Source organism: Onychostoma macrolepis, chromosome 25 (genome assembly GCF_012432095.1).
Source record: "Onychostoma macrolepis isolate SWU-2019 chromosome 25, ASM1243209v1, whole genome shotgun sequence".
NCBI classification, from domain to species: Eukaryota; Metazoa; Chordata; class Actinopteri; order Cypriniformes; family Cyprinidae; genus Onychostoma; species Onychostoma macrolepis.
The window spans coordinates 14,635,892-14,663,538 of record NC_081179.1 but is presented as its reverse complement, the minus strand read 5'-3'; the positions used below and the strand labels follow the sequence as shown (position 1 = coordinate 14,663,538).

The following is a 27,647-nucleotide window of genomic DNA, read 5'->3' as shown; positions in this document are numbered from 1 at the left end:
TTCTACTACTTTATGGCCAAACTGTGCAACATTGGACAGTTATTCAGGAATATTAAATAATATTAACTCATTCCTTGGCATCAAGAAATGCAGCTTCAATAATAAGGTTAGTTGTTATATCTGCAAGTCACTGTAGCTTGCATCACTGACAGATTTTACACAGTCACACTATGTACAAAAGTCAAGGTGTGATAACGTACACATGATCAGATGCCTCTTTATTGTATTTTGCTCATAGTACTTTGTCAGATAAGAGTTAGCTAAGCGATAGCTAATACAGAGAGATCATTCACAGTTCTGCTGACTCAATCATAACACAAAGATGAAATTAATTAGAATGTAGGAGATTCATTTTAGCCCTTGTACTATCTGTGACTGATGTTTGGCTATAGCAAGTCCTAATACTATAGATTGTTCTACACTAAAAGCAAAAAATAAAAAATACTTAAAGATTCACGACAGCACATGCTGTCAGGAAATAATCAAACTAAAGGAAACATCACAAATGAACTGATATTTCCAGCCAGTACTTCATTCACGTTTTACTTTCTTTCTGAATACAACCATACAAAAATATCTCATTATATAAGCAGTCCCAAATGCAAATATCAAAAGTGTCGCCATTAAAGTTAAAATAACATCTATAGAGTGGTACTCAATCCAGGACATTCTGAAAGACTGTGTTCGTAAATGAGGAGCTCCTCTGTTCCTCATGACAAACTCAATCCAGAAGACGGCACGATCAAGAGGTTTCATTGGCTGGTCATGGTGCAGTTTCGACAATTTCTGCATGTTCTCCTTGTAAGATGGGTTATGCAACACCTCCTTTAATGCCTCTAAAAACACAGTTCTGTCCAAAGTTGCAATATCTACAATTTTTGCTGTTGCTTTTGCTTGCATCCTGGAGAGATTGTCAGGCTGGTCAAAAGCTAAGGGAAGCCCCACAATAGGCACTCCATGGTAGATGGCTTCCTGAACTCCATTGGTGCCTCCATGTGCTACAAACAGTTTAGTCTGTGGATGTCCAAGCAGGTCGTTCTGCGGGAGCCAGTCCACAATCAGAGTATTATTACCAAGATTGGCAGGTCGTGGCCCTGTGTGTCTCCAAATAACCTTCTGAGGCAGTTGGGCAAAAGCTGCAGCAATATCATCATTGATTTCACTCAGAAGCTGACCAAAAACAGTTCCTAAAGTCATGATGACGACTCCATGCTCTCCTGAGCTCTGCACAAACTTCTCAAGTTCATCTGGAAGTGGCTTTGCTGGTTTGCACTGAAACCCGCCCATGTAGACAACATTCGGCATTGTGGGTCGTGGAAACTCAAAAGTGAAATCATTTCTCATGAGCCAGATATCTGCATTCTGGAGGAGGGAGAAGAAATCAACATCGGGGCCAAAATATTTCTGGGAGAGCTCTTGGTAAGGAGAAGCAAAGTACTTGGAACTTTTATAAATAATCATTATATATGTCAACATGTTCATGACTCTCTGACTGAATGTCATCTTGTCGGTTAGCTGTAACCCTGTAACAGGTATATATGAGAGAGGAGATGGAGCAATATCAAAATGGGCTTCGCCGTACATGGTCCACCGGACATTAAACACAAGAGGGAGGTCAAGACGGTGTGCCAGTAACACTCCACCTCCAAAAGCAGGATCCGTAAGAACAAGGTCATATGCAGCATCTTTCAGAGAATTCATCAAGGTCTCATTTTCAAACATGGCAGCTGTCATATTGCATATTTGCTGATGAAACTCCGTAAATTTCCCATAAACTTCATCAGCAAGTGCTATTTCATTCCAAAATGATCTACCTTGTCTCTGCATTTTAAGTAGGTGAGGGAGAAACTTCTCCATGAAGTCATTGTCAAATTCACCAGTGTCTACAGTAATAGAAGTGTAGAGAGGAGATTGTTCCTTAATATACCAGCTACTAGAACCTCGGACCACTGTGATGTTGTGACCTTTTGCATGTAATTCCACAATAAGGATCTTCATATTGATCCAGTGGCTTCCATCCACAGGGACGACCAGAACTTTACCAGCATAAGAGCTTGACAGAGCAGATAACAGGATGAACAAACCAAGAAGGGTGGAGTGATACATCTTCATTGATGACCTTTGATAAGAAAGAATATTACAGAGAATTAAAAGAGTACACAAGATTTCACAAAATACAACAATAAATAAAATAACTATTATTGTCCAAAAATGTCATGCAACTGAGTGTTCAAAACAATACTATTTACTTTCAGGTTATAATCTGTAAAAATGCTAGGTTGTAAGGATTGGAATGACCTGAGTGTGAGTAAATGATGACAGAGTTTTAATTTTTGGGTGAACGAATCCTCGAAAATAATCAAAATACTCTCATACTGCTTAAAAAATAAAGCTATGTACTACTTTTCTAAGTGTTATGAAATGCAGTTAGCATCAACAACAGATTTTCCCGTTTTACTATAGCAGAATCAGAGATTGTTAATGTATGTGTATTTGTCAGCTTTCCTTTTTAATTCATGTTTATTTTAGTACTTGGACAGATAAAAGTTTAACTAAAACTGATAAAGAGAAGCCTTCAGTGTAGCAGATCCCAATAAAATTATTTATTGAACGCTAACAACCAGAAATGCAGTTTCAAACTGTTAGTATAAAATTTCCAACATATAAGAGATAATACTTAATTGGTTTTGAATTATACTTTTCAGTATCATGCACTGGATTATTATCGTAATTATTTTTTTCATTTACAATCAAGTGACATTTATTAAAAAATAAAAATAAAAATCATTTCAGATTTCCATAAAATCACATGCTATCACAATCAGGAGATGAAGATACTATTTCCTGCCTGTGCATCACTCATGTTTTATTTTATTTTTGATACAAACTCTAAAAAGATATCTAATTACATACACAGTGACAAAGGCAAAAATGAAAAGTGTCGCCATTAAAGTCAAAATAACATCTATAGAGTGGTACTCAATCCAGGACATTCTGAAAGACTGTTTGTAAATGACAAGCTCCTCTGTTTCTCATGACAAACTCAATCCAGAAGACGGCACGATCAAGAGGTTTCATTGGCTGGTCATGGCGCAGTTTCGACAGTCTCTGCATGTTCTTTCTACAAGATGGGTTATGCAACACCTCCTTTAATGCCTTTAGAAACGCAGTCCTGTCTAAAGTTGCAATATCTACAATTTTTGCTGTTCCTTTTGCTTGTATCTTGGAGAGATTGTCAGGCTGGTCAAAAGCTAAGGGAAGCCCCACAATAGGCACCCCATGGTAGATGGCTTCCTGAACTCCACTGGTGCCTCCATGTGCTACAAACAGTTTAGTTTGAGGATGTCCAAGAAGGTCATTCTGGGGGAGCCAGATTTACTGATTTGCACTGGAAGCCACCCATGTAGACGACATTTGGCATTGTGGGTCGTGGAAACTCAAAAGTGAAATCATTTCTCATGAGCCAGATATCTGCATTCTGGAGGAGGGAGAAGAAATCAACATCGGGGCCAAGAGAGAACTCTTGGTAATGATAACCAAAGTACTTGGAATGCTTATAAAAAAACACCATATATGTCAACACGTTTCTTACTCTCTGACTGAATTTCATCTTGTCAGTTAGCTGTAACCCTGTAGCAGGAATATATGAGAGAGGAGATGGAGCTACAACAAAGTGACCTTCACCATACATAGTCCAGCGAACATTAAACACAAGAGGGAGGCCAAGACGGTGCGCCAGTAACACTCCAGCTCCAAAAGCAGGATGCGTGAGAACAATATCATGTGTAGCATCTTTTAATGAATTCATTAAGATCTCATTTTCAAACATTGTAGCTGTCGTATTGCATATTTGCTGCTGAATTTCTCTAAATCTGCTATAAAACTCTTCAGCAAGTGCCATTTCATTCCAAAACTATCTTCCATGTCTCTGGAGTAAATGGGGGAGAAAGTTTACTATAAAGTCATTGTCATGCTTTCCAGTGTCTACAGTAATAGAAGTGTAGAGAGGAGACTGTTCCTCAATGTACCAGCTTCTAGAACCTCAAACCACTGTGATATTGTGACCTTTTGAATGTAAATCCACAATAAGGACCTTCATATTGATCCAATGGCTTCTATCCGCAGGGACAACCAGAACTTTACCAGCGTTACATCCTGACAGAGCAGATAACAGGATGAACAAACCAAGAAGGGTGGAGTAATGCATTGTCATTCATAACATTCAATAAGAAATAATATAATCCAAATTAATATGGCATAGAATGAATAATATTTCACAAAATACACTGATAAAGATGAAATTCCATTCATTTCTAAAAACATGATGGAATTAAAAATTCAGACTGTAATATGTCAGTTAGATCTGTACAGTTCTTAGACCGTTGTACAATTGGATTGCCTCTGTCTTTTGGATGTGCACAACAGCAATGCCATTTGTAATATGATTAATATTGGATAAAGCCAATTTAAGACTACATTACAATCAACAATGGCATTATTTAGGTTTCTTATTGCAACTTTGCAGAAATCAGACTGGTACAATTTCTGTTTAAAGACAATTTAAAAAGACTGAGGACAGACTTTTAAACGGTATGTAAACAGTTTGTGACTCAATCATGAAGGCAATAGTGAAGTTCATCAAGCAAGGGAAAACTTTCTTAGCCCTTGCATTATCACTTTTAATTATAAATACTTACCTCTACTGAGGCTACCAACCATAAATGCAGTTCCAAACAGTCATTACGAAACATAACAAAATTCAGTAAATTCCTGAGAATTAATTTGCTAAGAATTCTAATTTTAATTTCACAGAAAAGTTGTTTTACAAATCCAGCAAAAACATTTTTAACAACAAACTCCCACAATAGTCATTTCCATCATGCACGTTTAACTTTCTTTTTGAATAAAACTCTAAAAAGATATCGAATCACATATATAAACAAAAATGAAAATATGAAAAGTGCTGCCGTTAAAGTCAAAATAACATCTATAGAGTGGTACTCAATCCAGGACATTCTGAAAGACTGTGTTCGTAAATGAGGAGCTCCTCTGTTCCTCATGACAAACTCAATCCAGAAGACGGCACGATCAAGAGGTTTCATTGGCTGGTCATGGTGCAGCTTGGACAGTCTCTGCATGTTCTCCTTGTAAGATGGGTTATGCAAAACCTCCTTTAATGCCTCAAGAAACACAGTCTTGTCCAAAGTTGCAATATCTACAATTTTTGCTGTTCCCTTCGCTTCCATTCTGAAGAGATTGTCAGGTTGATCAAAAACTAAAGGTACACCCACAATAGGCACTCCATGGTAGATGGCTTCCTGAACTCCATTGGTTCCTCCATGTGCTACAAATGCTTTAGTCTGGGGATGTCCAAGCAGATCATTCTGGGGGAGCCAGTCTACCAGTAAAGTGTTGTTACCAAGGGTCATAGGTCGAGGACCTGTATATCTCCAAATCACTTTTTGAGGAAGCTGAGCAAAAGCTGCTGCTATGTCATTGGTGACATCTTGTGGAAGCTGAGCAATAAGGGTACCTAAAGACATGACAATGACTCCATGCTTCCCTGAACTTTGCACAAATTCCTCAAGATCAGTTGGAAGTGGCTTGGCGGGTTTACACTGGAAGCCGCCCATATAGATGATATTGGGCATTGTGGGTCGTGGAAACTCAAAGGTAAAGTCGTTTCTCATGAGCCAGATATCTGCATCTTGGAAAAGGGAGAAATAATTAACACTGGGGCCAAAATGTTTGAGACAGAAAGGAGTGTAGATGGGGTCAGCGACGACTGCAATCTGGAACCGGGTAAAAAAGTAAGTCAAAACATTTTTGACACGTTGGAGAAATGACATCTTGTCTGTTAACTCTGCTCCTGGGACAGGAACATAAGACAGAGGGGAAGGAGCAAGGGCGAAATGTCCCTCTCCCTGAATTGTCCACCGAACATTGAAAACTAGAGGAATATTAAACTTGTAAGCTAGGATTGCACCACCTCCGGCAGCTGGGTCCGCTAGCACCACATCATACTTAGAGTCTTGGATTGATTTCATAATTTCTTTGTCCTCTAACATTCTATCTATCATCTGCAACATGTCTTCATGCATACTTTTAAACTTCATGATGATTTCGTACTCCAGCTGAAGGCGGTTCCAAATAGAAGACCCTTCTCTTTTAATCTTCAAGAGACGGCCAATCAATAAACCAAAAAACTCCTCATCAAATCCTCCTGCATTTGGAATGGTGATGGAATTGTAGAAGGGAGACTCGTCCTTGATATACCAACTGTTGGAGGCTCTTAACACTGTCACATTGTGACCTCTGCTATGCAGTTCCTCAATCAGGACCTTCATGTTGACCCAGTGACTTCCATCTAGTGGAAACACCAGCACTTTACCGCCGTCTGTTCCAGATAATATGCATAACATCGACAACAAACCAAGAGGTGCTGAACGGAGCATCTTCGTACACAACCTTTAAAAACAAAACAAAAGCTGTCAGGAATGGTAAGTGAAGAATTAAAGAGGTCATGAACTGAGAAATCAACATTCCCTTGATCCTTTGACATATAAGAGGTCATTGTACTATAATAACATCTGGTAAGTTTCAGAACTCAAAACTTTCTTGTTAGTCTAAAAATAGCTTATATTGAAGCCAATTTGCCAAAACGACAGGTTGTGGAATGTGCCACTCTATGATGCAATAGTGTGGGTAAACACCGCCTCTGCAGAAGATCATCAACGCCTGCTTCTACATTGCTGCCTATTTAGCCAATCATAGCAGTGGGCATTTACTTCCCAGTCTACAATCTGTAACGCCTATTCAAACAGAGCGATCTGATGAGGGGGGTCAAAACAGAACAGAAAATAGCCTATTACTTATAAATTATGCTTTTTGATGTAAAAATCTTGATAGCATTATAACTTAAGTGGACCTCAGAGAACAGTACAAAAATAACAAAAAACAAAGGCAGTTCATGACCCCTTTAAGGAAAACAAAAAAGAAAAGACAAGGAAAAACAAAAGGCAGCATTATGATTGGATACCAGACTACTGACAGCAATGATTATGATACTTGCTTATGCTTATTTGCTTTTGGATTGGTCACGTTGTGTAGATAGACTTTTGACATGCGACATGATGTCTAGTCCATATTGCAGCAGAATTTATTTGTCTAGTAGGTACTGAATATTTCACTTGGAAAACGTGAAAGTGAAATATACTGGTATCTTGGATTATTTGCTGTACCAAGTGCCTTAAACTAAATTTTGCATATTTTACAATGACTTGATTTAATTGTTCCTTATTAAGCACTCATGGCATGAACCCAGTAAAAACAACTTAATTTACAGCAACACTTCATTTGCAAAGCAGGTTAATGTACATATGTGTGGCACAGTGTTTTCAGGAAAAAGTAAAAAGTTCTCACCTTGCACATGAATCGGCTTTCTATTTGTTTAGTAGTGTTACATGCTGAGAGTTTCCTAAATATATCAAAGTTAAACAATACCTCGCTACACATGCTGCAACATCTGTAAAAAAAAAAAAGCTCACAGTACATGCTAAAACAATACCTTGCAACGTGTACATTCACCTCTCAAAGTAAAAACCACATTCGTTTGACATTTTCTGAAATGAACAACACGTAATTCGGATTTGAACACCGTTTTCATGAGCTAAAACAAACATGACAAAAAAATGAAACCCTAATAGCTGGATATTTAGGTTAATACAAATTGTACAATCTGTAGAGGTTCTGGAAAGTTGCTTCTGTAATAATACAGAAGCAGTAAAAGGTCAAGATATTACATCATAAACTAAGAGCAGAATGTAAATCTGAAATCTGGTCTATGGACTGATGATAAAATAACTTATACTTTGCCAGATCAAATCCTATTTTGAGAGAATTATATATTGATATTTCAAACCTTACCTGACAACCTCGAAATTCACCTCGGCACAGTGTAGCGTCCAAAACCTTTACCGCATTTATCATGCAATGTTTATGAGCTTTTCAAGTGCATTTAGGTGAAAGGTTCCTTTAAATGAATGAGCACAGTAAAAGCCTATCAGGTTTCTTTAGGCAGGGTAGTTACATAATGCCACGATAATAGCGGTCAAAGATCTTTGGACCCTCTTTTGAAACTATGATTTTCTATAAACAGGCAAACATTATAAGGGAATTACAGAAATTCTTGTATTTTACTTTTAAATAAATTTGAAAAAAGGAGATTCTTTGATTTTGTACTACACATGCTAGATGTCAACATGATATCTGAGATTAAATGTCCAGCTTTGTATAAAGACTGAAGATCAAGCTACACTCCCACCATTAAGAGCATTCCAGGGGAGAAGTGAACTAAACGAGTTATTGTTCGAGTCAGTTATGCAACAGACAGAAACAAAGAATGAAAGGAAACCTGAGCTAAGATTAATTCTTCTTGTTTAACACAATGTATAAAGTACTTAACTATGTTTATATAGATTTAGCAGTGTTAGTAGATCACCATGTGGACAAACTGACACTATACTAAACAAACAATCAATGCCTGTCCAAACATGGTCAAAAAGTTCATTAATTTCACAAGACCTATGGCAGTGTATGTTCCATTTGGCTTGTAAAAGAATACTGTATTACATCAATGCCACGTGCTTTAAATGTACTTTGTCTTACTCGAGTTAAAACAAAACCCACACTCAAGGACTTTAACTCTGTAAAGGTTTCTATGATATTGTTGACCCAGTTTTGCAATTAATAAATAAATAAAATACTACTCATCTCCATATATTATAAAATTAAATTGTGAACAGCTACCCATTCTCTTTTATCTTTGTACTTCAATATTTTAATGCTGAGCTGTACAGTAAATGGATGTATAAAAAAGTATGTAATGTAAAAAGTTTGTATTGTCCTGCAACTTATAATAGGCCTGGAGCATGCAAACTTTTGGTCTCATTGTTAATTGGAGAGAAGGAACCGCAAGCAGACAAAAATGGCAAACAGCTACCCCAAGTGGTAAGGAAGAATTATAATTTCAATTCATATAATCTTCCATTTTGACAAACTTTAAACCATGACTAACATTAGGGAAGTTGCAGCTTGCATTTTCATTTATCTCTCAAAATACTATAAATATACCTGGCATCCTATAATGTAAAAAAAAAAATGTGCCAACAGCAGCAGTGCCATAAACAGATTCACACTGACGGTTGGATAATATTTAAAGTCATCAAGGGCGTTAAAATTTTTCAGTTACTAGTTGTGGGCATTTGTAATTCTTAAAATCTCAAATATGTGCACACATCAACATCACAGCTGAATAACTTTTAGTAGCACTGACTTCTCATTAACAGCAGTAATTCTTGTAGCTGCCAGGGATAATGTGTTTTTAAAGCAAACGTGTGACTTGTACTGACTCTAAATTAAACCCTTATAACTAAAATAAACAGATCAGCTAACAAGTCAAGAAAAGCCTTAAGCCACACTTTGGTGACAATGTTAATTACATATTTTAAAAGAGTGATCTGTGATAATTTCATAATGTGTTGTAATGTGAAGTCCCAATCCCACAGCCATGATGAAATCTTGTGGTAAACTACCAGCCAGAGCCATTCATGTTAATGTTTACCCAGCAAACTAGAGACAGAATGGATACATTTTACCTTAAACAGCATAACTTTATACACAGAAAATACATTTTATACTTCAAAATTGAGTTGCTGCAAATTTCTATTAAAAAAATAAGCAACGTCAAGTTTTTTTTTTTCCCCATGTTTGTATTTACAGGGTCCTACACATTTTCCATTTCAAAATTCAATACTTTTCCAGACTTAAATTTCCAAAACTCTCTTTAGATTTTCACAACATTTTTAACTTATATTTAACAATATAAGCTTTATATTTGGTGCATAGTAGAGTCATCTGCACACAAGAAACGTTTTTGTGCCTTCGAAAAACCATTTACATGCGCATGGCAATTTTGTGTTTCTAGTTTTTTGGCTTTTCTTATGGTACTACCTCTAATATCAAGGCTTAATGTCCAATTTAACACATCCTCTGTGGCGGCACAGAAATCTCGTAATAAGATAAGACCTTTGTTCATCTTTGGAACACAAATTAAGGTATTTTTGATGAAATCCAAGAGCTTTCTGGCCCTGCATACACTGTAAAAAAAATAAGTTAAGCGAACTGTAACGTTATGAAGCTACGAGAATACTTTGTGTGCAAAGAAAACAAAAATATCGAGTTTATTCAACAACTTCCTCTCTTCCGTGTCAGACTTCAATAGTACCATGAAGCATGCCTTGTTTGCAAGCAGAGGAATGCACATGCATAAGTAGTGGTACTGTCGTGAACATGCATCGAAAACTGACACGGAAGAGCAGAAATTGTTATATGAAGTCATTATTTTTCACCAAAAATATCTGCATTTGTGTTCCGAAGATGAACAAAGGTCATACAGGTTTGGAACAACATAAGGACAGAATTTTCATTTTTGGGTGAACTACCCCTTTAATGAAAATTTCAGTTATTGAATGCATCAATCAAAACACTCACAGATACCCCAACAAGCTCCTCGTAAAATTCTTTATTCATAAACTTGATGCAAGTTTACAAATATACTGTACATGGTCAAAATTCTGTTGTAATGGAAAAACCTAACAAAAAAACCCAGAAAGCATGCCAACAGTGTGAGCTTCAAGAACCATTCCATGAGATGGCACCAGAGACGAGTTCTATTATTGGTTACGGTGAGGTTCATGTTCAGTGTGAAGAAAACAAAACAAAACAAAGAAACAGAAGAAAGACACATCAGTTACAGAAACCTTGGTCAATGCCGACAAGCCCAGGTCAACAATTCGAACGCAGATGTACTTATTGAGATGAATAAACCTCTGCGGAAACACCATTCAGAGAGGTCTACTTTTTCAAATCTCACCATTGAAAACCCAACACCAAGCACATTTCTGAAACAAGACAGCAGCAATAACTTGCAAAGCAGATACTTGAGTTATTCAAGACATTCCTGCTGCAGTGGCTCTCTTGAATTACATTTACATGTGACTGGAGTAAAAGATTACATTTGCATCCATGTTAAAAATATACATATCCAAAAGCCTGCCTGTTATGGGATGAAGTTCAAACTCAGGACTGATCCAAGAGGCACAATTACAACATTCTGTGCAAATACTAAACCCAAATGTCCCAAAATATTTACAACTGAAAGTTGAAGTCAGAGGGGTGAGAAACAACAACAAAAGCATAAGTTACGTTCGACTGAGCACTTAACATTTTTATAGCCAGAGTTATCTAATCACCATTGGCCTTTAACACTTCTTACAATGAAACCAAGCCCCATCATAAAATACTAAACAGCGACCACGGGAAGCTGTTAAAATTTTTTTCTATGCTTTCAGGAACTACAGAAGGTTCTTAAAGTGGATAGGTAGAGCAAACGGACCAAAAAAGGTTTTCAAACAGAATGGATTTTCCTGAGTTTTCAATGAAAAATGTGAGACGCCTTCACATGCACGAGTCTTCGACAGCCACTTTTTATAATACACTGCAAAACAAAGACAAAAAAAAAAAAAAGCAGGGAGGTATGGTGTATTTTGACAAGCTCTCTTTCGCCATGAATACATTGACCATTCTTAAGACTTTATACTGGACGTTCAGATCCAAGAGGTAAAATAAACAACGCCTTGAGTATTGTGAGAATTGTCCATCAGGCATGGAAAGAAACAGTGCTCTTGTAGTGTTGTGCTATGAGAAAAGTATTATTTGCGCTCTTTTAATCCATCAATGCTCACAAAATGAAACTGACAGCAAACTCTAAGTTTAAGTACTGCTGATCGTGAGAGGTCCATTAGTAATGTAAACCTCAAATGTCTCAATCTGTAACAGCTGTTTTTATTTATTTTATTTTTTTTAATGGAGCAGAAATTATGCAAATGGCAATTATAAGGGTGGGAACAAAAAAAACAACAAAAAAAAACAAGTTATGTTCATATCACTTATATAAATACAATTTTTAAGATATTACCCCCGTTATTTTGAGAAACATCAACCTTTTTCCCCATTTCGAGTCCCCAAGTCTTCATGTGAAAACAACTCTGATAATTCCCCCACTTCACATAAACACCACATTTAAGACGCCTCAAATCCATTTACAAGTATACAAGTGGAGCTCTGTTCAACTACGGAGTGACGGCTAGCTCCGCTTCGCTTTTTCAAAGCCAAAGCTCGCATTTGTCCATTATTGGTCAGATCAGCCACATGCTAAAAGCGAGCACAAGGAAACTGAGTGGAATTCATCCTTAGTTGGAAAAAACGAGATCTGGGGCTAGAGTCGTATAAGTGCCCCTTCCTCTCGTCCTCGCCGTTATCATTAACATAAGGGTTGCTTAGGAAGCTTACGCATATAATTGTGGCAAGTAACGATTCTTTGACGACATCGGCATTAAATGTACCAGTACATGTTAACTCAGAATGCATGAGGGGGAAAAAAGTCTCTATAGATACAAGAGCAGTGGCACATTGTCTTCACATTGTCTCTAGTTGCATCCATATCCTGTTTTAAGTTCAGTAAACCACCATTTAAAGTCCATGGCCGTAAGAACGTCCTTTAAAAGCAGACAGAGAGGATCAGATCCAGCATCTTCATTGAGCATCTCCATCTATGTAATAATCCTGAACAGAGCCATGCTCCAGTAAAAGTGAGGAAGCAACAAAAAGAAGAGAGAGAGAAAAAAAAAATCTTTCTCTGATCACACCATTTCGAAACGCCATGTTAGATGCCTTATTAGTACCAAGGCTCTGAATGTCCCATCAGTATAGAAGACAATAGATGAGAGAGAGAAAGAGAGCATGAGAAACAGACAGAAATCCAGACATCACAGGATCTGGTCAAAGAGTCCAGCCTTGCAGAAGATAAAGGACGATGCAAATTTCTGAGCATTCCAGACAGCGAGAGGGCAAACGTTTCCCCGATGGCTTCCACTTACACGAGGGGGCATCATACTCAAGCTGAAGAGGTGAAAACATTAGAAAAATAAAGCAAAGGTTTGACCAGATATCCCATGTTTGCAGTGTGCAAGCAGATCAATGCTTTTCCTAGCCATCTTCTTTAGGAGGTGTGTACCAGCCTAGAGGAAAAACATGAGAAACAAAACTTCTGAGAACAGTTCAAAGTGCATCAATTCTGCATCTCGTTTTACGGTTTCTCCACCTACCGTTCTTTTCATGAATCTGAACCAATGATTTATATGACTGTTGTGCTCTGGCAAGATTGTATTGATTCTGCACAAAACAAAAGGGAAAGGGTCAACATTTCTGCAGGCAAATATTTTTTTTGTTTTTGATCATGAGGTCGAACAAACCTTATTTGCGCCGAACTGCACTCTGGCTTTCCCTTTGACTAAGGTGGCGTTAATTTGCATGATGACTGACTCTATTGAGTAGGCACTGCTCCATCCCTATGAGATCAAATTTATATTTAATTATTTCGGATTGCTTTCATTATTTTAATGTGCAAACCTAAAAAAATTCTAAGAGAATTCGAACCTGTTTTGTAAGTAGCTCCATACACAAGGCTCCTCCTCCAAGAACATAGCTAGATAAGAAAAAAAAAAAACAGAATTACCCACATCTCTTTAAAAGACAGCATTATTCACAATACATCAATTTATGTTATTCTCTGGGGAAAAAATATAATCATCCATCAAATATAATAAAATTTTTACTTTTTACTGACATAGAAAGGTTAGTCTGACTTATTTACTAGGAAAAATGTCTCATGCTCACCCTCCAGACAGGACAGGAGACACAACCCGTACAAAGGGAGGATCAAAAGGAAAGTTATCCTGCCATCAGCAAGCAAGAAAACAGAAACTCAGTTGCATAATCTTTTTTCAATCAAATTATCTTAATCAGTATTTTTGTACAACAAAGAAAACAACACTAACTTTATAAGAGAAATTGAGCAGAATGTAGTCCATGCCTTCTTTTTCCTTCAAAACCTGCAAGTCGCTGTGTAACGGACTGTCTGGGTCAACCCTTAAAAAAACATGAGAATGATTTTAAAGATCCGAACACTAAAACTATCATCAGCCCACATGGTATTTCATGTTATGCAACCATACTTACGTCCTTAACTTGACATGCCACTCATACAGGCTATCATTGACTAACTCCACTGAATAGATACCTGGAACAGACAGAATAGTAAACAAACAGATCAGACAGATCTGTAACAGTCCTGAACCAAGATAAAAATAATGGAAACTAAGAAATGTGTTCCAAAACAGTTTTAGGCATCACATGCGCACTCTTGACAAAAGTAGCAGTAGCAAAAGGTAGGCAAATTAAGGCCCTTATACAGGTGCCGGTCATATAATTAGAATATCATCAAAAAGTTGATTTATTTCACTAATTCCATTCAAAAAGTGAAACTTGTATATTATATTCATTCATTACACACAGACTGATACAGTGGGGCAAAAAAGTATTTAGTCAGCCACCAATTGTGCAAGTTCTCCCACTTAAAAAGATATGAGAGGCCTGTAATTTTCATCATAGGTATAAAAATCACATTGTAGGATTTTTAAAGAATTTATTTGCAAATTATGGTGGAAAATAAGTATTTGGTCAATAACAAAATTTCATCTCAATACTTTGTTATATACCCTTTGTTGGCAATGACAGAGGTCAAACGTTTTCTGTAAGTCTTCACAAGGTTTTCACACACTGTTGCTGGTATTTTGGCCCATTCCTCCATGCAGATCTCCTCTAGAGCAGTAATGTTTTGGGGCTGTCGCTGGGCAACACGGACTTTCAACTCCCTCAAAGATTTTCGATGGGGTTGAGATCTGGAGACTGGCTAGGCCACTCCAGGACCTTGAAATGCTTCACGAAGCCACTCCTTCGTTGCCGGGCGGTGTGTTTGGGATCATTGTCATGCTGAAAGACCCAGCCACGTTTCATCTTCAATGCCCTTGCTGATGGAAGGAGGTTTTCACTCAAAATCTCACGATACATGGCCCCATTCATTCTTTCGTTTACGGATCAGTCGTCCTGGTCCCTTTGCAGAAAAACAGCCCCAAAGCATGATGTTTCCACCCCATGCTTCACAGTAGGTATGGTGTTCTTTGGATGCAACTCAGCATTCTTTCTCCTCCAAACACGACAAGTTGAGTTTTTACCAAAAAGTTCTATTTTGGTTTCATCTGACCATATGACATTCTCCCAATCCTCTTCTGGATCATCCAAATGCTCTCTAGCAAACTTCAGACGGGCCGGACATGTACTGGCTTAAGCAGTGGGACACGTCTGGCACTGCAGGATTCGAGTCCCTGGCGGCGCAGTGCGTTACTGATGGTAGCCTTTGTTACTTTGGTCCCAGCTCTCTGCAGGTCATTCGTTCTGGGATTTTTGCTCACAGTTCTTGACCCTGTGGGGTGAGATCTTGCGTGGAGCCCCAGATCGAGGGAGATTATCAGTGGTCTTGTATGTCTTCCATTTTCTAATAATTGTTCCCACAGTTGATTTCTTCACACCAAGCTGCTTACCTATTGCAGATTCAGTCTTCCCAGCCTGGTGCAGGTCTACAATTTTGTTTCTGGTGTCCTTTGACAGCTCTTTGGTCTTGGCCATGGTGGAGTTTTGAGTTGGACTGTTTGAGGTTGTGGACAGGTGTCTTTTATACTGATAACGAGTTCAAACAGATGCCATTAATACAGGTAACGAGTGGAGGACAGAGGAGCCTCTTAAAGAAGAAGTTACAGGTCTGTGAGAGCCAGAAATCTTGCTTGTTTGTAGGTGACCAAATACTTATTTTACCGAGGAATTTACCAATTAATTCTTTAAAAATCCTACAATGTGATTTTTCTCATTTTGTCTCTCATAGTTGAGGTATACCTATGATGAAAATTACAGGCCTCTCATCTTTTTAAGTGGGAGAACTTGCACAATTGGTGGCTGACTAAATACTTTTTTGCCCCACTATATATTTCAAATGTTTATTTCTTTTAATTTTGATGATTATAACTGACAACCAAGGAAAATCCCAAATTCAGTATCTCAGAAAATTAGAATATTGTGAAAAGGTTCAATATTGAAGACACCTGGTGCCACACTGTAATCAGCTAGTTAACTCAAAACACCTGCAAAGGCCTTTAAATGGTCTCTCAGTCTAGTTCTGTAGGCTACACAATCATGGGGAAGACTGCTGACTTGACAGTTGTCCAAAAGACGACCATTGACACGTTGCACAAGGAGGGCAAGACACAAAAGGTCATTGCAAAAGAGGCTGGCTGTTCACAGAGCTCTGTGTCCAAGCACATTAATAGAGAGGCGAAGGGAAGGAAAAGATGTGGTAGAAAAAAAGTGTACAAGCAATAGGGATAACCGCACCCTGTAGAGGATTGTGAAACAAAACCCATTCAAAAATGTGGGGGAGATTCACAAAGAGTGGACTGCAGCTGGAGTCAGTGCTTCAAGAACCACTACGCACAGGCGTATGCAAGGCATGGGTTTCAGCTGTCGCATTCCTTGTGTCAAGCCACTCTTGAACAACAGACCGCGTCAGAAGCGTCTCGCCTGGGCTAAAGACATAAAGGACTGGACTGCTGCTGAGTGGTCCAAAGTTATGTTCTCTGATGATAGTAAATTTTGCATTTCCTTTGGAAATCAGGGTCCCAGAGTTTGGAGGAAGAGGGGAGAGGCACACAATCCACGTTGCTTGAGGTCCAGTGTAAAGTTTCCACAGTCAGTGATGGTTTGGGGTGCCATGTCATCTGCTGGTGTTGGTCCACTGTGTTTTCTGAGGTCCAAGGTCAACGCAGCCATATACCAGGACGTTTTAGAGCACTTCATGCTTCCTGCTGCTGACAAACTTTATGGAGATGCAGATTTCATTTTCCAACAGGACTTGGCACCTGCACACAGTGCCAAAGCAACCAGTATCTGGTTTAAGGACCATGGTATCCCTGTTCTTAATTGGCCAGCAAACTCGCCTGACCTTAACCCCATAGAAAATCTATGGGGTATTGTGAAGAGGAAGATGCGATATGCCTGACCCAACAATGCAGAAGAGCTGAAGGCCACTATCAGAGCAACCTGGGCTCTCATAACACCTGAGCAGTGCCACAGACTGATCGACTCCATGCCACGCCGCATTGCTGCAGTAATTCAGGCAAAAGGAGCCCCAACTAAGTATTGAGAGCATGCTCATACTTTTCATGTTCATACTTTTCAGTTGGCCAAGATTTCTAAAAATCCTTTCTTTGTATTGGTCTTAAGTAATATTCTAATTTTCTGAGATACTGAATTTGGGATTTTCCTTAGTTGTCAGTTATAATCATCAAAATTAAAAGAAATAAACATTTGAAATATCAGTCTGTGTGTAATGAATGAATATAATATACAAGTTTCACTTTTTGAATAGAATTAGTGAAATAAATCAACTTTTTGATGATATTCTAATTATATGACCAGCACCTGTATACTTCAAATGAAACCAATGAACCAACTGGTGTCATTTCCAACAAAATCATGCCAACCGAAGTTCGTATGGAGTTCAAAACCAAAGCTGGTAAATGCCTTCAAATTACCATTGGTTCATGGCAACTGCCTAAATTCTTGTTTATACTGCTGACTGCGCACACACCTCCCCAAACGAATGAGACGTTTATACTTGTTGCGTTCGCCGTAGTACTATTCTTTAAAACGACAGGGGGCGATGATGAGTAATTGTCCTCTAAAACCATCGTTAATCAGCGGTGAGAAGCAGAAATTTGCCAATACAAGACTGAAAAGTTGACATCTCGCATGATTAGAGGTCGACCGATCAATCTGATTAATCGGGCCGATTTTTGGCATTTTTTAATTAAACAGCATCAGCTGATTGTGCTGCAAATCAAGCCGATTTATATAAGGCAGGCTCATAGGTTACCCTACTAGAATTGATGCTGGAAAGTTATCACATTCATAAGTGCAACAAGTCATTTGCATGTGAAAGTAGAAATGCGTGCAATTCAGACGAAACTTCTGGGCTGATTATAACGTGCACGTTAACTTTCCTCATGAAAGGTGAGTGTGGGATGTCATCGCTCGTGACCAGTGCACTGTTAAGCAGTTATGAGCAGCAGGCTGTGTAATATGTGTGAACTTGTCACAATATCAAAACTGACCACCACAAATACATTGTCCAAAAGGCTTATGCTTCATTGAATAATCTAAGCACTGCACGTTTCAAAATTAAAATGCTTTCAAGTTAATTTTTAAAATGCTTTAAAAATTAAAGTGTTTTTATATAAATGTTTTTTTTTTAAAAGAACAGACCGTCTTCTGAAAAGCTTCAATGTCATTTTCATTTCATCTTTACTGTAATGTCTGATAATGTAGCGTTTGTGAGCACAGCGCTTATTTGATTAGAGCCGTTACCGGGGAAATCAAAGGCCAAAGGAACTGCCATAACAGTGAAGATGCTCCTTAAAAGGCAGCAGCCTATGTAGGCAGCTCATTAGGTTTGGAACAAACATATGGAAAAGTCAATGCTGTATTTGAACTAAAATTACCTGTCTTATAACTCTGTGATCTATAGATCTCCCTGAGTTCCTTCATGAGGCGGTCAGAGGCCTGAACTGAACCGGACACAGCACCCTACGAGACCAACAATGAAGCATTAAGGGAACATATGCAGCAATGCAAGGAACAATCTTTTAAATTATTCTTCAGTGGATAAATTACAGACTTCACAAATAGAAAAAAGCTGACCCTATTTACAAATAAAAATGTGCTTATTGCATTGTATTATACATCTTAAAGAGATGAGATCACTATACTGCATCAATAAAACCAATATTGCTCCACCCAACCCCAAAGTTGTATAAAAAGGTACCTTACCGAATGGACACTTACGTTCAAGTGGTCCTGCCTCTGGTTCTTGCGGATTTTCTCCAGAATGGCCAGATTCTCTTTCTCGATGCCATCGTCCTCTGACTTTTTCCCATCGACCGGTTCCTCCTCTTTCATATCATAGTGGTCTAGATCTTCAATATCCTGCTGCCACAGCAACAAACAAAAGAAAGTGTTAGGTATCAACTAGTCTTCTCGTCATAACTTGAGTCATGAGGAACCCATCGCATCCCCTAAGGCTTAATACCTCTGCCATTTCCTCTTCCTCCTCTTCTTCTGATGTCACTTCATCTGTTGTTCCATGCTGGGAAGAACAAGGACAAAAAGCTTGCATCAGCTCACACCGGGAACAGGAAAAGGAAGGAGTATAATAAGACTATGTAGGTCTGTGCTGATTTGGGCTACCTTCTTGTCTTGACTGATGGGTCCAGCAGGAAGTGGCTGATCCAGCATCTCCACATCAGGATGCTGGGGCAGGTTATAGAGTCGGCATAAATCACAGATCAGCCTTTTCAGCTGCTGTAGGAGCTGCATAAGGAGGAAAAGTGGTAACAAATGGTAAGTAACAAAAACGGGCCAACTTTTTAACCGCTAACTTGTATAAAACCATTAATCTACTATCATACATTGGGTTGCATATAAAATAATGTGAGAAAAAAAGCTTCATCCTGACCAAAACATGGATTTGGGTTCATTATGGATTAGGGCTGCAAGATTATGCCACATATTTGGAACAATGCCAAATAAGATAGTCCATGATAAAGAAAAATAAACAATTTTATACCATTTATAATAACAGTTTGTTAATAAAAATGTCACAAATTTATATATATATAAAAAACCATATTCCTTACAACTGTATACACATTTTGATCATTATTAATAATCTCAAAAATGTTTTTAAAAACGTTTTGCATTTTAATGCTACAATCAAAAAGGTGCAAGTTGAATGTATTTTTTGATTAAATTCATGGATATGGACAAAGATGTCAATAATTGCTGATTATTTCCCTTGATATTGTAATCAAAATGATCAATTCTGACTAAAGCATATACACTACCATTCAAAAGTTTGGGCTCAGTAATATTTTGTGTTTGTTTGTTTTTAAAGAAGATTCGTGCTCACCAAGTCTGCTTTTACTTGACAAAAATACAGTAAAAACAATAATATTGTTAAATATTATTTTTTCATATATTTTAAAATGTAACTTATTCCTGTGACGATCAAGCTGGATTTTCAGCATCATTACTTTAGTCATAAGTGTCACAAGATCCTTCAGAAATGATTCTCATATGCTGATTTGCTGCTCAAGAAACATATTCTATTATTATTATCAATGACAAAAACAACTGTGCTGCTTCAGATGAACAGTGTATTTAAAGTAGATTCTTTGAAACAATGTAAAAGTGTTTACTTGATCGATTTAATTCATCTTTGCTGAACATAAGTTCAGTATATGTTTGAAGTATGTTTCAATAAAAAACATCTTACTGACCCCAAACTTTTAAACTTGTGTACATTAAAATATTTATTTTGTGCTTTATTTTGAAGATCACATCTCATTACAATTTCAGAGAGAGTTAACACCTCCTTACCAAAGTATTGCCTCTTCTGACATCCTCTAGTCGTTCAAGGACTTCAGTCAGACTTGGGTCATCTGAATCAACAAACCATATTGGTGGGGTTGAAGGGTAAGACTCCTATGAAAATATCAAGAGTTACAACATCAGCATCTTCAGAAGTGTATCAAAACCCTTTGTCCTTCCACAAGGTTACTAAAGTCTGAGCGGATCCGTTGAGCTACTTGCATGATAAGCAGCCACATTACCATCTGCCAAACCAATGAATGAAACCAAACTCTGCAGGTTCTCTCTTCTAACAAAAACCCAGAAGAGACCATGGCAGATCTGTGCAGTGCTGTTTATTTCAGAGACATGCGTGACACAGCTGACGAGTTTCCATGTAAAATCATGTGAACATTATGTTCCCATCCACTAGTTAGAAATCTCCTCCCATCACTGAGTCTCCCGTCGAAGGAGAGCCAAAATGATGGCGATGTGATTTGCTTCTGCTTGTCAGGACCACATACTGACCTTACAGCACCTCAAACATCAAGACAGAAGCTCAGACATAAACTAACTGGCCTCAATAACAACAAAACAGCAGCGGCGTCGTTTTGCAGTATGCTTTTATAGACACTGTACGCCTTCTTCATAATGTAGTACAGTTAATACACACTTTATTTACGTGCACATTTTGTCCATTAAAAGCTGTGAAAATGCAGGAATTGCTCAAATACTAAGTTTGAAAATGTGCTAATATTGCTAATACCACCTATTACACGTTACGATAGCTGCTACAAATTACGCCAACAGTTACTTTGTAACAAATCACGATAGATTTAACTGAATATGCAATTGTGTCGTTTAAAATCTACGAATTTCTTAAGAGGCCTCGCGAAATGAAGAACTTCGGGGAAACCAGCTAATCTTTGCTAAATTAGCTAGCCAACATAATAACTAGCTGTTTATACCCATAAAATGTTTTGTTACGCTATATATATATATTCCAAAATAGCATCTCAAAGTCGGCTTGGCAAGACCAAAAAACATATTTTGTCCGAAACGTCGTTTAGCTAGCAGAAGTATCCGCTTAGCTAAATTAGCACACAAGCTAATTACCTGCCAACTAACTCAACAGCAAAATCCCACCGACGCGGAATAAAACAACCCCTTTATGTTTTATTTAAACTTATATTTGATATGACGGAGCAAACCTGAATATTATCTAGAGAGTTTGTTTAGCTAATAAAGTTAAAGAGACAGCAAACGCAGTTAACTTTGTTAGCTAATCAACTAACGTTAGCAGGCTAAATGTAGCTCGTACTAGCAGTAATACATACTTGTTTAGCTGTGGTTTTGACATCTATCTGAGGATATAATCGATCCTGGTCATACATGGTTTATTCGCAATAAGATGGCTTTATTCGAGTCAAAAGGGGTTGTGGGTGGTGTTGTTTCACTCGGCCTTGTCTTGTTCGCCTGTAAGCTACACACGGCTGATGAATCTTACCGTGATGTTGCAGTGAATAATCAGCAGCTTTTCTCCCGTCACATTAAACTGGCAGCTCAGTTCATCGGGCTTCCAGTCGATTATTCTGAATCGCTCATGGTTTGGGTCAAAAATTGACTCCAGGAACTTTAATTCGGCCTTCAGCCCCGACACCGACATCTTCCACTCATCTCATCAGCAGCCAGGCCGCGGGGGGAAGGGACGCACAGACTACTGCGAGCGCGCAGCTGATCCAGCGAGAGAGAGAGAGAGAGAGAGAGATAGTGTGTGTGTGTGTGTGTGTGTGTGTGTGTGCAGCAGAGGCTGGAGGAGAGAAACAACAAAGAGGGGGTGGAGAGAGAGAGAGAGAGCAGCACTGAAAGCAGGGGAGAGACGAGAAAACAACGCCCGCCAAAAAATAATGTTCGAGGGGCCAGGAGTGATCAGAATCTACATGGGATGCTGTTGGTTTCGTTTCATACTCACATGCGTGTCATCTTTTTTTCTGGTCGACCATCATGAATAATAACAATAATAATAATACTTATTATTATTATTATTATTATTATTATTATTATGGTTGTTGTTGTTATCATCATCATCATCAATAATAATAATAATAATAAATTAAGAGCTATATTATAATTATCCTTAATATTTATTATTTTTCAGGTTGATCAACTAGAAATAATTACCCCTAAAAATAAGATCTTATAGTGTATACAGTCATGGCCAAAAATATCGGCACCCTTGGTAAATATGATCAAAGAAGGCTGTGGAAATTAATCTGCATTGTTAATCCTTTTGATCTTTTATTTTAAAAATTCACAAAAATCTAATTATCATTGGATAATAAGAATTTAAAATGGGGGGGGGGGATATCATTATGAAATAAATGTTTTTCTCTAATACACATTGGCCACAGTTATTGGCACCCCTAGAAATTCTTATGAGTAAGTATATTCCCATTCATATTCACAATTTTTGGCACTCCAGGGTGATTATGAACATGAAATTACCCAGCCATGGCTTCCTGGTTCACAGAATTAAAAGCCCAAATTCCCTTAATCATCCATCACAATGACAAAAACCAAATAATATATTTCTGATGTGCAGCAAAAGATAATTGAGCTTCACAAATTAGTGAAGTGGCTTTAAGAAAAGAGCTATAGAGCGGTGTGACGTGCCAGATTTTTTATTTTAACACTCAGCCTGCAAATCACTAAAATAAATATCAAAGAAATAATACAGTTATATAGGAAAGTAGCCTTAAATAAGAAAGTTAAATACACCCTGTCTACCTCAAGCGAGCAGCGCGGCGAGAACCCATTATAATCAGTGATGCTGTCTACACTAGATGCGGCACGATACGACACGACAAATCCCTCACAGTAAACTGCTTCGTCCTATTGATGACGTGCTGACACAAAGTTCAAATGTCCTGTAGACAGACACAACCTGTTGTGTTGCGACGTGGCGTCCAATTTAGACACGGTTTATAGTTTATAGTCTATAGATTTATAGTCTAAATAAAACAAGTTGCAACTGTTACTGTTAGGCTATTACACTTGTATACAAAACTTTGTGTTATGCTTGTTATAGAGTGTGTGATGTCACGTGCACTACCGCCGGTGGCAATAGACAACCGCGGTGACAACTGACCACCTCTGTGACGCGGTTGTCACGGTGACCGTCACAGCCCTAAGTGAAAATTCCCATTTCCACCATCAGGGCAATAATTAAGAATTTCCAATCAACATAATGTTATGCAATTGCCTGGAAGAGGACGTGTGTCTATATCGTCCTAATGCACGGTGAGAAGGAGAGTTTGAGTGGCTAAAGACTCTCCAAGGACCACAGCTGGAGAATTGCAGAAAATAGTTGTGTTTCGGGGTCAGAAAACCTTAAAAAAAATTGTCAAACAGCCCCTACATCACCACATGTTGTTCGGGAGGGTTTCAAGAAAAATTCTCCTCGCTCGTCCAAAAACAAACTTCAGCATATTCAGTTATCAGACACGACTGGAACTTCAAATGGGACTGGCTTCTGGTCAGATGAAACTAAAAAATGAGCAAACACTCAAGATGGGTTTGGTGAACACAGGGATAAAAAGTACCCCATGTGTAATGAAATATACCGCTGTATGTTTGATGTTGTGGGCCTATATTTCTGCTGGAGGTCCTGGAAATCTTGTTTAGACACATGGCATCACTGATTCTATCAAATACCAACAGATAAAAAAATCAATAAGTGACTGACTCTGTTAGAAATCTTATAATGGGCCATGTTTGGATCTTCCAACCGTACAATAATCCAAACACAAACCTCAAAAACAACACAAAAATGGGTCACTGAGCACAAAACCAAGCTTCTGCTGGCCATTCCAGTCCTCTGACCTGAACCCTGTAGAAAATGAGTGGTGAACTGAAGAGAGGAAGCACCAACATGGAGCTGGGCATCTAAAGGGTCTGGAGTGATTCTGGATGAAGGAATGGTCTCTGATCTCTTGTCAGGTGATCTCTAACCTCATCAGGCATTATAGGAGAACATTTAGAGCTGTTAAACTGGCAAATGGAGGTTTCAAAATGTATTGAATAAAAGGGTGCCGTTAATTGTGGTCAACGTGTATTAGAGAAAAACATTTATTTCATAATAAAATTCCCCCAATTTTAAATTCTTATTATCCAATAAAAAGGTAAAATTTTTGTTAATATTATTAATAAAAGATCAAAAGGATTAACAATGACCTAATTTTAATTAATTTTCTTTGATCATATTTACCAAGGGTGCCGATATTTTTGGCCATGACTGTACATAGACACTGCCGCTCAAAAGTTTGGGATCAGTAGATTTTTAATGTTTTTTTTAAAGACGTTTCTCCTGCTCATCAAAGCTGTATCTATTTGATCAAAAATACAGGGGAAAAAAATTATTTTGTGAAATATTATTGCAATAAAAAAAACAAAAAAACAGTTTTCTATCTTAATATACTTTAAAATATAATTTATTTCTGTGACACGGGGCTGAATTTTCAGCATCATTACTCCAGTCTTCAGTGTCACATAATCCTTCAGAAATCATTCTTTTCAGTTAATATCAGTCAGTCTTATTCTAAATCTGCTCCATTGAATTGTGGTGTTCCCCAAGGTTCAATTCTTGGTCCAATCTTGTTCTTACTGTATATGCTGCCCTTGGGTTCTATTTTTCAAAGGCATGGAGTTTCTTTTCATTGTTTTGCTGAGGATTGTGTATCAGGTGTATCTACCTTTACGGAAACAGGACAAGAGGACAATTACATCTCTACTAAATTGTTTGCATGAAGTTAAACTATGGATGTCAGCAAATTTTAAAATTTAAATGAAAGTAAGACCAAGGTAATTTGGTTTGGAAACTCTGAGTCTCAAGTCCTCTCTGATTTGGGGAACTTGGCTCCTTTCTGTAAATCGGTAGTTAAAAATCTTGGGGTTCAGTTTGATGTCTCTCTGAAATTTGATAAACAGATTAACTCGGTGGTTAAGTCTTGTTTCTTTCATTTGAGATTACTAGCTAAGGTAAAACCGTTTCTGTCAACCAGCAATTTTGAAAAGCTTATTCATGCTTTTATTTTCGTAAGACTGGACTACTGTAATTCTCTATATGCAGGTGTGAGCAAACTCGCTTACAACTAGTGCAGAATGCTGCTACTAGATTATTGATGGGTGTTCGTAAACACCAGCATATAACACCTATTTAAGCTACTTTACATTGGCTTCCAGTTCATTACAGTAGTCAATTTTAAACTACTTATCTTAGTATATAAAGTCTTACACAGTCTGGCACCCTCTTATTTAACTGATCTTTTACATGTACACAAACCGCAAAGGAATCTAAGCTTGCCTTTATATCTTAGACTTTTACCTACATTGGGTTCTTTTAAATAAATAATATAAGACCTTGATACGTGTCAATAATAATTGAATAATTAATACTCTATTTATAGAGCACAATTAAAACAACACAGGGTTGATTAATGTGCTGTAAAATAGCAACTAATAAAAAGGAGACCAACATCACAGGAAGAAAAAGAGTAATAAATAAGCAAGTAAAACAAACATCATAGAAAAGAAGGAGAGCCACTTTGTTAAATCAACGTGTTGAGTCAAAGGCTAACTCTAATAAATACAATTTCAATTTTTTTTTTAAAAAGAACCCATAATAAATAATAATAAATAAAAAAATCTGTATTCTAATTTTTATTTTTATTTTCAGGATGATCGACTACAAATAATTTGAGTATAATGAACATCTCCTTGCACTGGCATATAACATATACCGGTATATAATTTAACTATTATTATTATGATTATTATTAAAGTGTTTCTCACCTGTATACACGGTTGGTTTTTGTTTGCAATTCTTGAAACTTGAAATTCTCCCGTGACAATGATCCATGTTTTGTACTTTTTGGAAATATGCAACGTTTGGCATAAGAACGTGAGAAAAACACGTGAGAAAAATAATAATGATGATGTTGTAACTGTGGTATTTTTGTAGGAACTCCACGTTTAAATTCCCGCTTGTAGCCGTAAGGCGTGTCTGCTGTTGTTATTTGTCTCCATCTATCGGCAAATATAGTTTCTACAGAACTGTACAATTATGCAGTTTCTTTAAACTTTATTACAAGCGTGTGTATAAAACTTGAATCGAGCGTTATGAACTAGTAAATGCCACAGAGAGCGCTGTTAGGGGCATTTAGGGGGTTTGGGGCGTTGAGTGCTCTTATAGATGATTCTCCTGAATTGCCATTATGAGTATAGGTGAGAGAGAGAGAGAGAGAGGTGATAGATTGACACATGGATGGGCTTTGGAAGCTGCTGTGTGTTTTTTTTTTTCCTTCTTCTTTTTTTTCTTTCTTTTCTCTTTATCTTTTAGTGGGCGGGAGCAATTTCACTCTAGGCCTATATGTCAATGCCCGTTTGATATTCAAAGTGTTGCATAGCCTACTCTGACAGTAAGTCATTCACAGCAACAAAGCAAGTTTGTACAGGGACGTCAGCGCGTGTCAGAACTGTCCGAACATGAAAAATCTTCCGCTTCTTCTTCTGCTCCTCATCCTCCAGAACCACAAGATCCATATGGACAGGATTGAGAGGAACCAGGATTGTGCTTGGAGTTGTTCTGAGGTTTATCAGTTGTATTTTTTATTGTTATTATTATTATTATTATTATTTTTTTTATGTAGTCTAAATATAATTTGCAATTTAGAATGTTTTGTTTGTTTTGTAAAAGATTAATTTAGTAAGGTCTTTCATTTATCTTTCTCTCTCTTTTTTAAACTTGATATTACCTTGCCATTACTTGAGTAAAACATTGCTGCAGTCATAATTGAATTATCAAAAGTTTAACAATAATATGCTGGAATTATATGTAGATTGCCAGTAGTGAAAACATTTAACTTGTAAAAGACAAATTAAATTAAATTAAATTTGCCTGCTGACAATTGCATTTATTAATATTTAACCAAATTAAGCCAGTACTTATTTATGTGAGAACTATTTCTCTGTTCTGTTAGAAAAGTGGCTACTGGCATGGTTTAAATTATGAGTCATAAAAATATGATATCATCTGTAATAATGAAACCCAGCCAGTTATGTGATGCATTAAAAAAGACCTTGTCTCAGTCTTACAGAAGCAGACATAGGCTACA

General features: G+C 37.5%; 4 protein-coding genes and 1 pseudogene across 9 annotated transcripts in view; 1 reads left to right on the top strand and 4 right to left on the bottom strand.

Moving 5' to 3' along the window:
- The window catches only part of il17rel (interleukin 17 receptor E-like), a 46,039-nt gene that overhangs the window by 8,556 nt on the left and 9,836 nt on the right, over positions 1 to 27,647 (top strand). The window contains exon 1 of one of the 2 annotated variants that reach the window (XM_058767680.1): positions 26,211 to 27,123. The exons of the other annotated variant lie outside the window; for it this stretch is intronic. Coding sequence (XP_058623663.1) covers positions 27,019 to 27,123 — 105 coding nt within the window. The 5' untranslated portion in view covers positions 26,211 to 27,018. Of the gene's footprint in view, positions 1 to 26,210; positions 27,124 to 27,647 lie in introns of those variants that run through there. 2 annotated transcript variants of the gene reach the window in all.
- Positions 95 to 8,060, bottom strand: ugt5a2 (UDP glucuronosyltransferase 5 family, polypeptide A2). The gene is made up of 2 exons (XM_058767676.1): positions 7,927 to 8,060; positions 95 to 2,119 (listed from the first exon to the last, which is right to left on the bottom strand). Exon 2 carries the CDS (start codon positions 2,110 to 2,112, stop codon positions 532 to 534), a length of 1,581 nt encoding a protein of 526 aa, XP_058623659.1. The 5' UTR covers positions 2,113 to 2,119; positions 7,927 to 8,060; the 3' UTR covers positions 95 to 531.
- On the bottom strand, positions 3,356 to 4,213 carry LOC131534672 (UDP-glucuronosyltransferase 2A3-like; annotated as a pseudogene).
- ugt5a1 (UDP glucuronosyltransferase 5 family, polypeptide A1) lies at positions 4,877 to 8,053 on the bottom strand. 2 transcript variants are annotated; one of them, XM_058767677.1, is made up of 3 exons: positions 7,927 to 8,053; positions 7,423 to 7,525; positions 4,877 to 6,468 (listed from the first exon to the last, which is right to left on the bottom strand). In XM_058767677.1, the coding sequence occupies exon 3, from the start codon at positions 6,453 to 6,455 to the stop codon at positions 4,878 to 4,880; it is 1,578 nt and encodes a 525-aa protein (XP_058623660.1). In that variant the 5' UTR covers positions 6,456 to 6,468; positions 7,423 to 7,525; positions 7,927 to 8,053; the 3' UTR covers position 4,877. The 2 variants fall into 2 exon arrangements, with proteins under 2 accessions (XP_058623660.1, XP_058623661.1); XM_058767678.1 differs by lacking the exon at positions 7,423 to 7,525 and having other exon boundaries at positions 7,927 to 7,969.
- On the bottom strand, positions 10,570 to 22,318 carry ube2q2 (ubiquitin-conjugating enzyme E2Q family member 2). 4 transcript variants are annotated; one of them, XM_058767683.1, is made up of 13 exons: positions 21,983 to 22,318; positions 20,506 to 20,610; positions 19,315 to 19,437; positions 19,157 to 19,213; positions 18,898 to 19,053; positions 18,570 to 18,654; positions 14,140 to 14,200; positions 13,959 to 14,049; positions 13,798 to 13,856; positions 13,558 to 13,606; positions 13,374 to 13,469; positions 13,227 to 13,293; positions 10,570 to 13,139 (listed from the first exon to the last, which is right to left on the bottom strand). In XM_058767683.1, exons 1-13 carry the CDS (start codon positions 22,139 to 22,141, stop codon positions 13,108 to 13,110), a joined length of 1,140 nt encoding a protein of 379 aa, XP_058623666.1. In that variant the 5' UTR covers positions 22,142 to 22,318; the 3' UTR covers positions 10,570 to 13,107. The 4 variants fall into 4 exon arrangements, with proteins under 4 accessions (XP_058623666.1, XP_058623668.1, XP_058623665.1 ...); XM_058767685.1 differs by having other exon boundaries at positions 18,913 to 19,053; XM_058767682.1 differs by having other exon boundaries at positions 18,898 to 19,056; positions 21,983 to 22,317.